Source organism: Felis catus, chromosome A1 (genome assembly GCF_018350175.1).
Source record: "Felis catus isolate Fca126 chromosome A1, F.catus_Fca126_mat1.0, whole genome shotgun sequence".
NCBI classification, from domain to species: domain Eukaryota; kingdom Metazoa; phylum Chordata; class Mammalia; order Carnivora; family Felidae; genus Felis; species Felis catus.
Genome location: NC_058368.1, coordinates 136,089,892 through 136,108,192, shown reverse-complemented (window position 1 = coordinate 136,108,192; position 18,301 = coordinate 136,089,892). Strand labels below are relative to the sequence as shown.

Genomic DNA, 18,301 nt, shown 5'->3' with positions numbered 1-18,301 from the left:
ACTTATCCTGGCTGACATGTTAAAACCTAAAAAAAAATTTTTAATGTTTATTTTTGAGAGCACAAGCAGGGGAGGGGCAGAGAGAGAGAGAGGAGGGCAGAGGATCTTCAGATCCTCTGAAGGGTCCCAGGCTTACAGCAGACAGCCCAATGTGGGGCTCGAACTGATGAACTGAGAGATCATGGCCTGAGTCAAAATCAGACACATAACTAACTGAGCCACCCAGGTACCCCATTTGTCAAAACTTTTTAAATGTGAACTTGAATACCTTTGGGCAGAGATTGAGTGGAGTGAGTGGGAGGTGGGGAGGTATAGGCTCCACTTTACTGATGACAGTACCCACAACCTCTTATTGCTTATTCCTCCTTAACTCATTTACATTACCCACCTGACTCCCAAAAGGTATTCAAGTTTTCAGTACTTGCATGGTTTCTTGTTTCTATCTTAAGATCTCCCCCATCCCAAGTTTATAAAAATCACCCAGAATGTATTTCGATATAGGATATGAGGGTGGGGACTCAAACGTTCATATACTGGATGGCCAATTCTATCTATCCCTTTATGAATTACACTACCATTTGTCTATTACATCATTCAAATATTCTTCCAAAACATCACTTGTAATTTTTAACGTTCTGCTGCTTTAACAGTTCAGTGAGCCGTTTTGTACTAAAATCACAGACCCATCTATGATCTCCTGCCCCTAGACCCTGATGATGTAACACTAAGGAACTAATTGGCTTTGGCCTTGTCATTTGTTTATGCACTATCCCATTTGAAATTCAAATTGGAAAATCAAGTTGGAAGCCTGGTCACTAATCATTTGAATTCTTTATTTGCTCAAGGGCAATTTCCAAGAGTCCTGGAAGGTAGGATTTTGGTATTGAAATTCCATATACACAAAGACTATTCCAGTTCCTGATGTTAAATTTAATGTTTAAATAAGTGCCTTCAAATCGGGTGAAATGGTTTTCCTTTGGAAGTTCACTACACAGCGCTTTGATTGCTTTGTCTATCATATGAAATAACTTTGTAAAATATAGTAATTCAATTATGGATGTCACCATCAGGAATAAAAGAACATCATCTTTTCTTTGAGAGCAAAAATGCCATAGGTTCATTTTTGTTGAGGATCCTGGTAAGTAAAAATACTTTTTTTCAACAAAGAACCTGCCATTCTAAATGTATTAAAATGCTAATTTTTCCTTGAAAACGTTAGGCTAAGTGAAAAAGTCCAGACACAAAGGGCCATAGATTGCATTTGTATAAAATATCCAGAACAAGTAAATCCATAAAGACAGAAAGTAGATTAGTAGTGGTGAGCAGCTGGAAGGAGGGAAGAATGGAGAGTGACTGCTAATCTTTCTTTTTAAGGTGATGAAAATGTTCTGGAATTGGTGGCAGCTATATAACCTTTCAAGTATACTAAAAACTACTAAGTGTATGCTTTAAGATGGTGAATTCTATGGTATATAAGTTATATCTCAAAAAATATAAAGACAAAAACCTCTTTGCAAATTCTGTCTAAATTTCTACATCAAATGTCATTGTGAGGGGGTGCCCGGCTGGCCCAGTCGGAGGAACCATGTGACTATTGCTCTCCAGGTGGTCAGTTTGAGCCCTGCTTTGGCCTGTTGTTGTCAGCACAGAGCCCACTTTGGACCTTCTATCCCATTCTCTCTGAGCTTCTCTCTCTCTCTCCCTCTCAAAATTAAATAAACGTTAAAAAAAAAATTTTTTTTTAGTATCTCTCTCTCAAAATTAGACGTTAAAAAAATTTTTTTTTACATTTTTATTTTTGAGAGACAGAGCACAAGTGGGGGAGGGGCAGAAAGAGAAGGAGACACAGAACCCGAAGTAGGCTCCAATCTGACAGCACAGAGCCTGACACGGGGCTCAGACTGACAAACCGTGAGCCAAAGTCAGACGCTTAACCGACTGAGCCACCCAGGCACCCTCGGTCGGATTATGTGCTCACAGCTCAGAGCCTGGAACCTGCTTCGGATTCTGTGTCTCCTTTGCTCTCTGCCCCTCCCCCACCTGTGCTCTGTCTCCCTGTGTCTCTCAAAAATAAAAATGTAAAAAAAAATTTTGTTAAATAAAATTTTTTTAATGCCATTATGAGAATTTTTATAATTGAGAAAAATCTAAGTGGCTTTTTAAAAAATAGATCTGTTTCTGATATTGATAGAAGCCAAAGGGGAGCCCTCAAACTTCCTTGGGTAGATATATTTTTTAAGAAAATTATAATACATATATACATGGAATCCATCTGGCAATCCTAATTAATGAATAATCTGGAAAAGTAAATGGTAAATGCCTACTAAGATTTAAAGATCTGTTTGACCCATGTAAAGACAGGAAAAAAAAAAAACGCAGCATAGCATTAAACATTAGACAACATTTGATCCCACTTTTCTTCTCTATCCCTTTCACTTTATCCTCATACTCCCCCTACCCCCATCCTGTGGCAATTGTGAGTTCTCTATAAATCTATTATGTTCATTTGTTTTTTAGTTTCCACGTATAAATGAAGTCATACGGTAATTTGTATTTCTCGGACTCATTTAACTTAGCATGATATCCTCTAGGTGTGTCCATGTTGTTGTAAAGATTTCATTCTTTTTATGACTATATTCCATTGTGCATGTGTGTAAACATATCTTTACCGCTCATCTAGTGTCTGCAACAATTTATGTTCCCACCAATAGTCCACGAGAATTCTTTTCTTTGCATCCTTAGTAACACTTGTTCTCTCTTATCTTTTTGATAATAGCCATTCTGACACCTGTGAGGTAATAGCTCATTGTGGTTTTGATTTGCATTTTCCTGAGGGTTAGTGATACTAAGCATCTTTTCATGTACCTATTGACATCTGTATGTGTTCTTTGGGAAAATGTCTATGCAGGGCCTCTGCACATTTTTTTTATTAGATCGCTGTTTTGGTTTTTTTACATTGAGTTTTAGGAGTTCTTTATAGATTCTGGATATTAATCCCTTATCAGATCATACGTGAGCATGTCCTCACCCATTCAGTGTAGGTTGTCTTTTCCTTGTGTTGGTTTCCTTCACTGTGCAAAGGATGAAAGTTTGATGCAGTCCCCTTTCTTTATTTTGACCTTTTTTTTTTTTTTAAAGTTTGAAAATTTACCAAAGAACACTTGGGAGAATGGATATTAACTTAAATGTTAAAATTGATAAGTAGCTAAAGGAATGAACTCTGCTACCTGGAATCCAGGCAGCTGTGTAAATGCTCTGTGCCTGTTTCCTTTTTTTTTTTTCTTTTCCTCGTATATCAATACTTAATTCTTTCTTAAAAGATTTTTTTCTTTCTTTCTTTTTTTTTTTTTTTAAGATTTTTCTTTTTAACTAATCTCTACAACCCATTGTAGGGCTGAAACTCACAACCCCCAAATCAAGTCTAAGCATTTCGGGAGATCCTTATTCCTATTTTTTAATTGCTGAGTAGTAGTCTATAGTATACAAGTACCACAGTAAGTTTACTTATCTTTAAAATGGGAATAATAACCCGTCGTTTATTGGGTCGTGAAAATAAAATACAAAGGAGCCTGGGTGACTCAGCAGGTGGAGCGTGGGACTCTTGATTTCAGCTGAGGTTATGACCCCAGGGTGCTGGGGTTGAGCCCCTTGTCTGGCCTTGCACTGAGCATAGAGATGCCTTAAGATTCTCTCTACCTCTGCCCCTCTCCCCGGCTCACGTGCTCTCTCTAAAAAAATAAAATAAAAAACTCTGTAAAGCACTTTTTAAATGGTGGCGATATCATCATCATTGGTTACATCTGGGCTTTTGTTTGTTTTAGAGAGTACATGCAGGAGTACGGGAGAGGGGCAGAGTGATAGAGAATCTTCAGGAATCTCCAGGCTCAGCACTGAGCAGAACACAGGGCTGGATCCCAAAACCCTGGGATCATAACCTGAGGGGAAATCAAGAGCCATACCCTCAAACCCCTGAGCCACCAGGCGCCCCTTATTTTTTTGTATTACCCATGTTTTCTATGTTATTTGCAATGAACATTATTTTCTATGTAAATCTATTGTTTAAAAAATATATTGTTTAAAACAAACAAAAAAAAACCCCTTGGTGGGAATCATTCTACCAACATAGGAAAATGTGAAACCAAAGAATTGAACACAGGAAAGAGCAAGTCGACTCCTAGAGAAAGCACCAGGAGTCTCCCAGGCCTCGTGGCCGATCTCCAGGACACCGTACTCTTCCGCTCCCAGAAGCCTCCAGCGGCGGAAGTTGTCACTTTCAGAGAGACGGAGCCCACGCCGTGTACCCGGCAGTAGGCTCGCCATGGCGATGGGGGGAGGCAGCGGTGTCCCCGAGCAGGAGGATTCGGTGCTGTTCCGGCGTGGCACAGGCCAGGTGAGATCTTGGACGGCATCGCCTTCAGACAGGCTCACTGGGCTCGCTCCGAGCGTCCCGCTAGGGGCTTCCGCGGCTGGGCTGGCCCGGTCGGGTTCGCTGATTGCGGGGCGGTATTCCACAGGTTTCTGCGGCTTTCCTCATTTGGGAGTTTTAGCTACAGGCTCCTTCCTCTTGCGGCTTGGGCACCCTGATGGGTTAGAACTGATTCGCTACCTGAACTTGATTTTGCCTTGGTTTGTCCATTGTTTCTGACTGGGGAGTGTGCGGGGCCAGGCCGGGGTGAAGCAGGTAAACCAAGGAGGAGACTATTGAAATGTGCCAGTTTGACATCGAGGTGCTGGCGATGGAGAGCAAGGTACTTGCTTTCCGGTTATAATTTGAAATCAGAGGCAACGGGTTTTTGCATATGGATTCGACAATGGAGGTTTGAGAGAGGAAAATCAAAGAGAATTCCAAGATTGACCTGCAGTCATGAAAAGATGAAATTGTTTTTTCCTGAGATGTACTGAGGTCAGAAGACTGCAAGTGGAATAGGTTTATAAGGGAGGGAAATGAGAAGCTCAGCCTTGGGTGAAATCTGATTGGAGTGAGTTTGGAACGGGGAGAGGAGAAAGTCAAGGCAAAACTTGTAAGTAAATATTTCAAGTTTGGGGCACCTGGGTGGCGCAGTCGGTTAAGCGTCCGACTTCAGCTCAGGTCACGATCTCGCGGTCCGTGAGTTCGAGCCCCGCGTTGGGCTCTGGGCTGATGGCTCAGAGCCTGGAGCCTGCTTCCGATTCTGTGTCTCCCTCTGTCTCTGCCCCTCCCCCATTCATGCTCTGTTTCTCTCTTGTCTCAAAAATAAACGTTAAAAAAAAATTAAAAAAAATATTTCAAGTTTTGTAAATAGAAGGTAGACAAATTGGCCGATAGATGAAGGGGAGGGTAAAATAAACAAGATTCTTAACTGGTTTTTTTGTTAGATGATAGAAATCTGTTTCAACGCTTTTTGGTCTGGTACGAAAGATTGAATAAGGATGGAAAACTTGATCATACAAGGGGCAAAAGAGAAGTGTCGCAGCAGTGTTCTAGAGTAGATAAGAGAAGATGGATTTGGCCTTTGTTAGAAACATTGACAGTTCATGTGACAGTTACGTGGGCACAGACTTGTGTGGATGGAGAGATTTGTGGAAGCTGTCTTTTGATTGTGGCTGTTCTCAGTAAAAGAAATAAGGTCATCAACTAGGAGTGAGGGGAAGCAGGTGTTGGAGTTTTGAGCAGAAAGAAAGTAGAAAGTGGGTGGAAAGTAGGGAGAGTAGAGGAGTATTGGACTAGGGAAACGTAGTGGAAGTGTTGTTAGGCAACATGACAGGTTTACTTGAGATTTTGGTCATGAGTTTAAAAGATACTAGACAGCTTGATTGTGTTTTTCTCCAGCTAAGTTGAATTCAGGTGTGTGAGGGCAGGCACATAGTGAATTAAGTGTTGAAAATAATAGGGCTGTAGTTTTACCAAGTGGATTTAAGGGAGGGAGGGAGGGAGGGGTACAAGGTAATTATGTTAGTAATTGACCATGGAATTTAAGCTGGCTAAGAAAGGTAGGGAGGACATTAGGATAGTAAAAGTTTAAAAATTTGTGGAAGATCGCTGTTTTGTTCTAGTTAAGTGGAATGATTGTCATCATCCAGATAGAAGAAGTAAGTTGCAGAGGTTAGGTGATAGTTGGAGAGTAGGATTCTTTTTTTTTTTAGTTTTTTTTTTATTTTAATTCCAGTGTTCTTGACATACAATGTTAAACTAGTTTCAGCTGTACAACATAGTGGCTCAACAATTTCTATACATTACTCAGGGCTTACCATGGTAAATTTACTCTTAATCCCCTTCACCTAGTTCACCAGTGCTCCCCCCCCCCCCACCCCCGCCCCAGCCCCCTCGCATTTGTTAACCATCAGTTTGTTTTTGATAGTTAAGTCTATTTCTTGGTTTGTCTCTCTTTTTTCTTTTTTTAAAAGTATTTTATTTTAATTTATATTATTTTAAATAGGCTCCAAGCCCAGCATGGGGCTTGAACTCACTACTCTGAGATCAAGAATTACATCCTGTACTGACTAAGCCAGCCAGGTGTCCTCCCTTTTCTTACTTTGTTCCTTAATTCTGTATATAAGTGAGATCATACGGTATTTGTCTTTCTCCGAGTTATTTCATTTAGCGTTATACTCTCTAGCTTCGTCCACATCGTTGCAAGTGAAAAGATTTTCTTTTTGATGGCTGAGTAATATTCCATTGTGTATGTATACCACATCTTTATGCATTCATCTATCAGTGGACACTTGGGCTGCTTCCGTAATTTGGCTATTGTAAATAATAGCTTGGCTTAGAGGTGAATGAAATGCCAGCCAAATTCAAGACAAAGAAATGGAAAGACATTCCATGCTATGGGTTATAAGAACAAATATTGTTAAAATGTCTGTACTACCCAAAGCAGTCTACACATTTAATGAAATCCCTGTGAAAATACTAACAGTATTTTTCGCAGAACTAAAACGATCCTAAAATTTGTATGGAACTGCAAGACGTCGAATAGCCAAAGCAATCTTGAAACACAAGAACGAAACTGAAGGTATCACAATTCCAGATTTCATGTTAGGTTACAAAGAAGTAGCAATTAAAACAGTATGGTACTGGCATAAAAATTCATGCATGCATAGATCAGTGGAATAGAACAGAAGACCCAAAAAATAAACCCACAATTATATGGTCAGTTAATCTTTGGCAAAGGCGAGATGAGTATGCATTGGGAGAAAGATAATCTCTTAGGGGTGCCTGGGTGGCTCATTTGGTTAAGTGTCCAATTCGTTTCGACTCAGGTCATAATCTCACAGTTCGTGGGTTCGAGCCCCGTGTTGCTCTTTGTGTGCACAGCTCAAGGCCTGCTTGAGATTCTCCCTCTCTCTCTCTGCCCCTACCCTGCTCATACTCTCTCTGTCTCTCAAATAAAAGAACTTAAAAAAAATCTCAACAAATGGTGTTGGGAAAACTGGACAGCCGCATGGAAAAGAACAAAACTGGTCCACTTTGTTTCACCATACACAAAAATAAACCCAAAATGGATTAAAGACCTAAATATGATAATTGAAACCATAAAAACTTGAAGAGGGTACAGGCAGTGAAATCTCTGACATTGGTCATAACATTTTTCTAAATATATCTCCTGAGACAAAGGAAATAAAAGCAAAAATAAACTACTGGGACTCCGTTAAAATGAAAAGTTTCTGCACAGCATAGGTAATGGTTATCAAAACTAAAAGGTAGCCAACTGAAAGGGAGAAGATAGTTGCAAATGACATAGCCCATAAAGGGTTAGTATCCAAAATATGTGAAGAACTGATAGAACTTAACACCCAAAAAACAAATAATCCAATTTAAAAATGGGCAGAAGAGGGGCCCCTGGCTGTCTCAGTCAGTAGAGTGCATGACTCTTGATCTCAGAGTCCTCCATTCAGGCCCCAGGTTGGTGGATGTTGAGCTTAAAAAAAAATTTAAAAACCAAAAAAAAGAAGGGCAGAAGACTGAACAGACATTTCCTACGTGGCAATGAGAAAAAATGAAATATGGCCTTTTGTAGCAACGTGGATGGAACTGGAGAGTGTGATGCTAAGTGAAATAAGCCATACAGGGAAAGACAGATACCATATGGTTTCACTCTTATGTGGATCCTGAGAAACTTAACAGGAACCCATGGGGGAGGGGAAGGGAAAAAAAAAAAAAAAGAGGTTAGAGTGGGAGAGAGCCAAAGCATGAGAGACTCTTTAAAAACTGAGAACAAACTGAGGGTTGATGGGGGGTGGGAGGGAGGGGAGGGTGGGTGATGGGTATTGAGGAAGGCACCTTTTGGGATGAGCACTGGGTGTTGTATGGAAACCAATTTGACAATAAATTTCATATATATATATATATATATATATATATATATATATATATATATATATATAAAAGACATTTCCCCAAAGACATAGAGGTGGCTAACACACATGAAAAATGTTCAGCATCACTCGAGTTAAATGCAAACCAAAACCATAATGAGGGGTGCCTGGCTGTCTCAATTTGGTAGGACATGTGACTCGATCTTAGGGTCATGAGTTTAAAACCCACATTGGGCACATAGTTTACTTCAAAAAATGAGATATTACTTGACCTGGCATAATGACTAAAAGAAAAAATACAAGGAACAAGTGTTAGGATGTGAAGAAAAAGGAACCTTCCTGCACTGTTGGTGGGAATGCAGATTGTGGAAAACAGGATGGAGGTTCCTCAGAAAATTAAAAATAAAACTACCTTATGATCTAGCAATGGCACTAGTGAGTATTTACCAAAAGAATACAAAAACACCAATTCACAAGTATACATGCACCCCTGTGTTTATAGCAGCACTATTTACAATAGGCCAACTGTGGAAGCAGCCCAAGTATCCATTGATAGATGAATGGATAAAGAAGATGTGTGTATATATTTATACATATATATATAATATATGTATATTTATATTTATTATATATATAATATATTTATATTTATATTATGTATATATATGTATATTTATACATATATATATAAATATATACACACATATACATATATGTATATATATAAATATATACGCACACACATACATAGGGGATATAAGGGATTGGAATTAAAGAGTACAGTTATAAGATAAATTGATTTTTAAAATAAACATAGGGGTGTATATATCTCTTCAGGGTGGTGTTTTTGTGTTCTTTCGTAAATACCCAGCAGTGCAATTTACTGGATCATAGGATGGTTCTATTTTTGTAGCAGGTGAGGACGTAGTTCTGTTTTTAATATTTTGAGGAGTCTCCATATTGTTTTCCATAGAGGCTGATCCAGTTTGCATTCCCACCAGCAGTGCGTGAAGATTCCTTTTTTCTACATCTTCGCCAACCCTTGTTTCTTTTGTGTTTTTGATTTTAGCTAATATGACATGTCAGTTGATAGCTCATTGTTTTGATTCGCATTTGCCTGATGATGAGTGATGTTGAGTATCTTTTCATGTGTCTTTGGCCCTCTATCACCTTCCAAGAAATGTCTGTTCATGTCTTCTGTCCAAGGAGAGTAGGATTCTTTATTTTTTTAAAAATTTTTTTTTAACGTTTATTTATTTTTGGGACAGAGAGAGACAGAGCATGAACGGGGGAGGGGCAGAGAGAGGGGGAGACACAGAATCGGAAACAGGCTCCAGGCTCTGAGCCATCAGCCCAGAGCCTGACGCGGGGCTCGAACTCACGGACCGCGAGATCGTGACCTGAGCTGAAGTCGGACGCTTAACCGACTGCGCCACCCAGGCGCCCCATAGAGAGTAGGATTCTTTAAACTGAGTTTATGGAAAGGTTCGGTTATTGTTAACCATAGAAGCTAGTAACTGCGATTGGGTGGTGTACAAGATCATTAGTATGGAGGAGTTTAAGGACCTGGACGGTTAGGGTATTGGCAGAATCAGCTGTGTGGGTTTTTTAATAACCAAGAACGGCAGGAGTTGGAGACAACGCTAAATCTCGGGAGTGAGGAAGCGTGGCTCAGATGGTTGTAAATGATTACATAAAGAGGAATAGCAGACAATGGAGTCTAGTAACAGGCTTCTTGAAACTGAGGGTTTTTAGGAAGGAAGGAGAGAGGAAAAATCTGGAAGTGGGTGTAAGGAGCAAGTAAGATTGCTTCCCCATCTGTGGTATGATGATTTGAGGGATATGGAGAAGACATTTCATTTGAGATACCTGCAAGGAAAGAGGCATCTTTGGGAAAAGTTAGATTTTAAAGCAAGGAGGTAAAGGGAATATTCAGAGAAGAGGTTAAAGATATTGGGAGCAGGGTTTGCTGATGACTCAAGAGATCTCAGCAGAAGTTTCAGCAGTTGACAATTGTCGGAGATAGGAGAACATGAGACATACTAGTGGTGACCAAGAAACAGCTATATAAAAGCAGTGCTGATGGTCTGTTCTGGTGTCTCTTGTTATCTAACAAACTCCCCAAAACTTAGTACCTTGAAATAGTAATTATCATTTTATTATCTGTCGTGGTTTCTGTGGGTCAAGAATTTGTGACGGCCTTGCTGGACACTTGTCCTTTAGATCTTTCACGTGGTTGCATTCACATAGACTTGGAGCTACCGTAGCCCAGGACTGAGCAGCTAGAGATTGAAAGCCGTTTTGTTTCTTCCTGTCCTCTCAGAGCTTCACATGATCTCAGTGTGTGGGCTGGTTTGGATTTCTTTATACCCCTTTATAATCCTACTCTCCTTTCTCTCATCTGCTGTTCCCTGATCACTGCTGGATCACACTTTCTGTCGCCGATTAGTATGCATTTTCTAGAAGTTTATAAACATTAAATCTTTTGTTTGCCTTCCTTTACTCAGCATAGTTTTCAGCTTCACACATTTTGTTGTACATATTAGTTGTTCATTCCTTTTTATTGCTGCAGTATCCCATTTTATTATTATACTAGAATTTGTTTATGCATTCACTTCATAAACGTTTCGATTGTTTTCTTTTTTTTATGCTGAAGAGTTTATTTTTTTTTCAATATATGAAATTTATTGTCAAATTGGTTTCCATACAACACCCAGTGCTCATCCCAACAGGTGCCCTGCTCAATACCCATCATCCACCCTCCTCTCCCTCCCACCCCCCATCAACCCTCAGTTTGTTCTGTTTTTAACAGTCTCTTATGCTTTGGCTCTCTCCCACTCTAACCTCTTTTTTTTTTTTCCCTTCCCCTCCCCCATGGGTTCCTGTTAAGTTTCTCAGGATCCACATAAGAGTGAAAACATATGGTATCTGTCTTTCTCTGTATGGCTTATTTCACTTAGCATCACACTCTCCAGTTCCGTCCACGTTGCCACAAAGGGCCAGGTTTCATTCTTTCTCATGGCCACGTAGTACTCCATTGTGTATATAAACCACAATTTCTTTATCCGTTCATCAGTTGATGGACATTTAGGCTCTTTCCATAATTTGGCTATTGTTGAGAGTGCTGCTATAAACATTGGGGTACAAGTGCCCCTCTGCATTGGCACTCCTGTATCCCTTGGGCAAATTCCTAGCAGTGCTCCTGCTGGGTCATAGGGTAGGTCTATTTTTAATTTTTTGAGGAACCTCCACACTGTTTTCCAGAGTGGCTGCACCAATTTGCATTCCCACAACAGTGCAAGAGGGTTCCCGTTTCTCCACATCCTCGCCAGCATCTATAGTCTCCTGATTTGTTCATTTTGGCTACTCTGACTGGCGTGAGGTGATACCTGAGTGTGGTTTTGATTTGTATTTCCCTGATGAGAAGCGACGTTGAGCTTCTTTTCGTGTGCCTGTTGGCCATCTGGATGTCTTCTTTAGAGAAGTGTCTATTCATGTTTTCTGCCCATTTCTTCACTGGATTATTTGTTTTTCGGGTGTGGAGTTTGGTGAGCTCTTTATAGATTTTGGATACTAGCCCTTTGTCCGATATGTCATTTGCAAATATCTTTTCCCATTCTGTTGATTGCCCTTTAGTTTTGTTGGTTGTTTCCTTTGCTCTGCCGAAGCTTTTTATCTTCATAAGGTCCCAGTAGTTCATTTTTGCTTTTAATTCCCTTGCCTTTGGGGATGTGTCGAGTAAGAAATTGCTACGGCTGAGGTCAGAGAGGTCTTTTCCTGTTTTCTCCTCTAGGGTTTTGATGGTTTCCCGTCTCACATTCAGGTCCTTTAACCATTTTGAGTTTATTTTTGTGAATGGTGTGAGAAAGTGGTCTAGTTTCAACCTTCTGCATGTTGCTGTCCAGTTCTCCCAGCACCATTTGTTAAAGAGACTGTCTTTTTTCCATTGTATGTTCTTTCCTGCTTTGTCAAAGATTAGTTGGCCATACTTTTGTGGGTCTAGTTCTGGGATTTCTATTCTATTCCATTGGTCTATGTGTCTGTTTTTGTGCCATCGATTGTTTTCATTTGGGGAAGGTTAATAATAGAGCTGCTGTGAATATTAGTGGAGAAGACTGTGTGGACATAAGTTTTCATTTCTGTTGGAAGTCTACTCATGGAGTAGGTGTGTTTTAACTTTTTAAGAAGCTGCCTTGGGGGGTGCCTGACTGGCTCCGTCGGTAGAGCATGAGATTCTTCATCTCTGGGTGGTGAGTTTAAACCCCACATTGGGTATGGAGCCTACATTAAAAAAAAAAAAAAAAAAAACTGCCTTGGGAGCACCCTTCTATTTGTTAAATGGGATGCTACCCATTGAATAAATCCAGTCAGACCTTAAAAAAAAAAAAAGTGCCAAACTCTTCTTCAAAGTGGTTGAACCATTTTATATTTTGACTAGTAGTGTATGACGGTTCCACTTTTTCCACATCCTTGTTAATTTTGAAATGGTCATCTTTTATTTTAATTTAATTTTTTTATTTTTTAAAATTTACATCCAAATTAGTTAGCATATAGTGAAACAATGATTTCAGGAGCAGATTCCTTAGTGCCTCTTACCCATTTAGCCCATCCCCCCTCCCACAACACCTCCAGTAACCCTCAGTTTGTTCTCCATATTTATGAGTCTCTTATGTTTTGTCCACCTCCCTGTTTTTATATGTTTGTTTTCCTTCCCTTATGTTCACCTGTTTTATCTCTTAAAGTCCTCATATGAGTGAAGTCATAGGATGTTTGTCTTTCTCTGACTAATTTCACTTAGCATAATACCCTCCAGTTCCATCCATGTAGTTGCAAATGGCAAGATTCCATTCTTTTTGATTGCTGAGTAATACTCCATTACATATATATACCACGTCTTCTTTATCCATTCATCCATCGATGGACATTTGGGCTCTTTCCATACTTTGGCTACTGTTGATAGTGCTGCTATAAACATGGGGGTGCATGTGCCCCTTCGAAACAGCACACCTGTATCCCTTGGATAAATGCCTAGTAGTGCATTTGCTGGGTTATAGGGTAGTTCTATTTTTAGTTTTTTGAGGAACCTCCATACTGTTTTCCAGAGTGGCTACACTAACTTGCGTTCCCATGGTCATCTTTTTTTTAAGGTTTGTTAATTTATTCTGAGAGAAATGGAGGGTGGGCGAGGGGCAGATAGCGAGGAAGAGAGAAAGAATTGCAAACAGGTTCCACACTGTCAGCATAGAGCCCAACTCAGGGCCTGAATCCAGGAACCGTGAGATCATGACCGGAGCCAAAACCAGACCCTTAACTGGCTGAACCACCCAGGTACCCCTAAATGTTTATTTTTGAGAGAGCACAAGCAGTGGAGGGGTAGAGAGAGGTAGGGACAGAAGATCTGAAGCAGGCTCCATGCTGACAGCAGAGCCCAATTCTGGGCTCAAACTCATGAAACATGAAATCATGACCTGAGCCAAAAAGGATGCTTAACTAATTGAGCCATCAATTAATGATCATTTCATATGTTTATTTGCTGTCAATATACTATTTTCTTTGGCAAAATGCTGAGATCTGTTGTTTGTTCACTGTTTGTTAATGTTTATTTTTATTTTTGAGAGAGCGTACAAGCAGAAGAGGGGTAGAGAGAGGGAGACACAGAATCTGAAGCAGGCTCCAGGCCCTGAGCTGTCAGCACAGAGCCCGATGCAGGGCTGGAACTCACAAACTGTGAGATCATGACCCGAGCCGAAGTCGGACGCTCAACCGACTGAGCCATCCAGGCGCCCCAAGATTTCATTCTTTTTAATTGCCTAGTGATACTCCATTGTATATATATACCACATCTTCTTTATCCATTCATCAGTAAGTGGACATTTGGACTCTCTCCATAGGTTGGCTATTGTTGATAGTGCTACTATAAACATTGGGGTGCATGTACTCCTTCTGTATTTTTAATAGCACACTTAAATAATAATCTATTTTTAATAGCACACTTTTTGATTACAGTAGCTTCACAGTACTTGTTGAAGTAAGATAATGTAAATCTTCCAGCTTTGCTTTGCTTTTTCAGAATTGATTTTTTTCTAGGTCCTTTGTATTTCCACATGAGTTTTACAGCTTGTCAATTTAATATATATTGACCCTTGAACAGCCATGGTTTGAGCTGGACAGGTCCACCTATATGTGAATTTTTTTCCCCATAAATATAGTACAGTATTATAAATGTATTTTCTCTTCTTTAGAATTTTAATATTTTCTTTATTTTATTGTAAGAATGCAGTGTATAATACATCAAGCATATATTAATAGGCTGTTTATATTATTTATAAGGCTTCTGGTCAACAGTAGGCTAATAATGCTTAAGGTTTTGGGGAGTCAAAAATTGTACACAGGGGGGTACCTGGCTGGCTCATTTGGTAGAGCATGCAACTTTTGATTTTGGGGTCATGAGTTCCAGCTCCATACTGAGTATGGAGCCTGCTTAAAAAAAAAAAAAAAAAAGCTGGGGCAACCGGGTGGCTCAGTCAGTTGAGCATCTGACTTCAGCTCAGGTCATTATCTTGCAGTTAGCCAGTTGCAACCCCACCTTGGACCCGCTGCTGACAGCACAGAGCCTGCTTCAGATCCTCTGTCCTCTCTCCCCCGTCCCCCTCTCTCTGCCCCTTCCCCACTTGCACTCTCTCAAAAATAAATACTAAATATATATATGAAAACTACAGTTTTCGGCACCCCTAGCCTCCCTCCCCCACAGTTGTTCGAGGGTCAACTGTAGTTTACTTTTCTGTTAGAATTGCTAAGGTTGGGTTTTGTTTTGTTAACCCAAGTTTTCCCTGATCATACTTGGTTGGTTGAAGCTTATTTTCAGTAGATTTCTCTGGAAAGATTAGTGAGTATAGTATTCTTCAACATTGTAAACTTAGTTTCCCTGCTCAAAGGTCAGCTAGGCCATATCACAAAATCCTTGATTCATACTTTTTCCCACAAATTTCTATGGGAAAAATCTTACACTAATTAATTTTCTTTATTTTGTACCTGACTTGGTCTTTTTGTTTAGAGGCATTGAGATTTTTTTTAGATTTTATTTTGTTTTTGATTTTTAGCTTTTTTTCTTCAGGTACTTGTATATACATTTATACATATATTAAATATTCTTTGCTAGTTATCCGTATTTAACACTTATTTTCTTTTTTTTTTTTTAATGTGTTTTCTTTGGTACTCCCTAAATTTTCAGTCAGATATATTCTGCCTTGGATACTTTGTAGCCAATGTTACTTTTTCTCCCATTTCTATCTTGATTTTAACTCCCAATTCAAATCTTGCCCTTTTGCCCTGTTTTCTCATCTTAGTTTATAAACTTTTTGATTCAGGGTAGTTTGCAGATGCTACTTTATTTAATTTCAATTGGGTGTTTGCTTCTTTTTGTGATTGTTATTTGGGAAGTTTTATTAGCTGAAATATTTTTTGTTCTAATAGCTTTGTATAAAATCTTAGGTATCTTTTCATTTTGAAATCTCTTGTTTCCTTGATCTGAACATAATCATTGCCATGTGAGGAGTTTGGGTTGCTTTGTATTTTACTTTTAAGAATGCCTTTTTGCGGGCACGTGTGTGGCTCAGTCGGTTGGGTGTGTGACTTTGTCTCAGGTCATGATCTCATGGTTGGTTCATGGGTTCGAGCCCCTCTGTCAGTGCAGAGCCTGCTTGGGATTCTCTCTCTCCCTCCCTCCTTCTCTCTCTCTCTCTCTCTCTCTCTCTCTCTTCCTCCCTCCCCCCCCCTCCCTCCCTCCCTCCCCCCCCCCCACTGCTTGCCCTCTCTTGCCCTCTCTTTCAAAATAAATACATGTAAAAAAAAAAAGAATGCCCTCTTGTATTGAAACAATGGAATTCATCTTCCTTTATCAGTAGTACTTTTTGCAGGATATTTTTTTTAAGATTTTATTTTTAAGTAACCTCTATACACAACCTGGGGCTCAGACTTAGAACTCTGTGATCAAGATTCACATGCTCCTCTGACTAAGCCAGACAGATGGCCCCCATTTGCAGTTGCAGGAGCACTGATGTGTCTTGTAATTTTGTGTTTTTTTTAAAAAAATATGTCTTCATTATCCTTAATTTCTACTGTTTGCTAACTCAGGCTGTATCAAATCTCTAAGGAACATCTCCCTTTCTAAGTGGAAGTGTAACCTTGAACAATCAGTTACCTCTGTGATTACTTTCCTTATCTACAGAATGATTAAATGATTTTTAATTAGTTTTTATCAAAAAATGAGATTAGCTGTTTCTCTGTATAATGGAGATTAACAGGAGAGCCACCTAAATTAGTTTTGCAACTAAAGAAGTTTTATTATAGGCTTCTTTGGAACTCATTAATTGACTAACATACCAAATCCAAGATACTAATTGAAGGTGTTTGGTAACTTGTCCTCTCATCATCAACATATGTATCTAAACTTATCTTCAGCTACTATGTAGAATGAACCTGATTCTTCTAGTTGGACTTGTAGTCTAAGTGATCAAAATACATTGTTTTATTTTTATTTTTAATTGTGGTTTATTTTTAAGAAATGTTTATTTATTTTGAGTGAGGGAAAGAGAATGCAAGCAAGCATGGGGGAGGGGCAGAGAGAGGGGGAAAGAGAATCTCAAACAGGCTCCACTCTGGCCACGGTGAGATGAACTGAGCCAAAATCAAGAGTTGGATGCTTCACCACCTGAGCCACCCAGGTGTCCCTTAATTGTGGCTTAAAAGCACACACATAACATAAAATTTATCATCTTAGCCATTTTTTTTAAATCCACTCTGTACCCAACGTGGGGTTCGAACAAGATCAAGAGTCTCATGCTCTACCAACTGAGTCAACAAAGTGCCCTACATTTTAGCCATTTTGAACTGTGCATTTGGCGTTAAATATATTCATGTTATTGTACGGTAGATACCTAGAACTTTTTAATGTTGCAAAACTGAAACTCTACCCATTAAAAAGCATTGCTTCTTCCCCCCAACCCCAACTTTCTACTTTGTTTTTGTGATTGGCTACTTTTGATATCTCACACAAGTGAAACCATACAGTCAGTGGGTTTATTTTTGCTTCTAGGCCTTTTTTTTGGCTCCTGATCTTTCTTGAAATGCTTTCTATTTTCTCTTCTACCTGTCCTCATCCTTCTGATTTTTATTTCCTAGGCCTGTTTGCTCCATGATCATCCACCAGCCATTCCTTTTTCTCTTCTTTTTTTATTGAGGTATAATTGAGATATAACATTGTATTAATTTCAGGTGTACAACATAATTATTCAGTATTTGTACACTTTGGAAAACAAACACCACAATAAGTCTAGTCAACATCTGACACCATACATGGTTTAAAAAATTATTTTATTACTTTTAATTTTTATTTTAGAGAGAGAGAGCACACCGGAGGGGGGAAAGGGCGGGGGGGGGGGTAGTTAATCTTTTTTTTTAAGCTTGTTTATTTTTGAGGTGGGGAGGGGCAGAGAGAGGGGGACAGGGATCTGAAGCAGGGTCCACTCTTAAAGCAGCTAGCCTGATGCAGTGTGCGAACCCATGAGCCGTGAGATCATGACTTCAGCCAAAGTCAGCCGCTCAACTGCCTGAGCCACCCAGGCGCCCCTGACTTTTTTTCTTTTTGGCATTTTCTTTATTTTTTATTTCTTGAAGTTCTCACTGTGCTCATTCATTCTCCTGAGCTTGATAAGCATGCTTATGACTATTATTTTGAACTCCTTATCAGGTAAATCACTTCTCTGTTACTTTTAAGAAATGGTTTCTGAGGTTTTACCTTATTCCTTTTATGGAACATATTCCTCTGTTTCTTCATTTTGCTTGACTTTCTGAGTTGGTTTCTGTGCATTAGATAATAGCCACCTCTGCCAGACTTCAAGGAGTATCTTGTAGAAGATGAACTTTAACGTTCAACCCTGCACTAGCTCTTGGTTGTTTCTCAAATCTTTGTGATTATCCAAGCAGCCTATTTTAATTTTAGTGGTTC

The 18,301-nt window shown here is 39.4% G+C and overlaps 1 protein-coding gene across 2 annotated transcripts in view; it reads left to right on the top strand.

The window, feature by feature from the left end:
* Positions 1-4,237: 4,237 nt before the first annotated feature.
* The window catches only part of SMN2 (survival motor neuron), a 40,125-nt gene continuing 26,061 nt past the window's right edge, over positions 4,238-18,301 (top strand). Inside the window, exon 1 of one of the 2 annotated variants that reach the window (XM_006927779.4) lies at positions 4,238-4,390. In XM_006927779.4, the coding sequence (XP_006927841.1) occupies positions 4,319-4,390 (72 nt within the window). In that variant the 5' untranslated portion in view covers positions 4,238-4,318. 2 annotated transcript variants of the gene reach the window in all.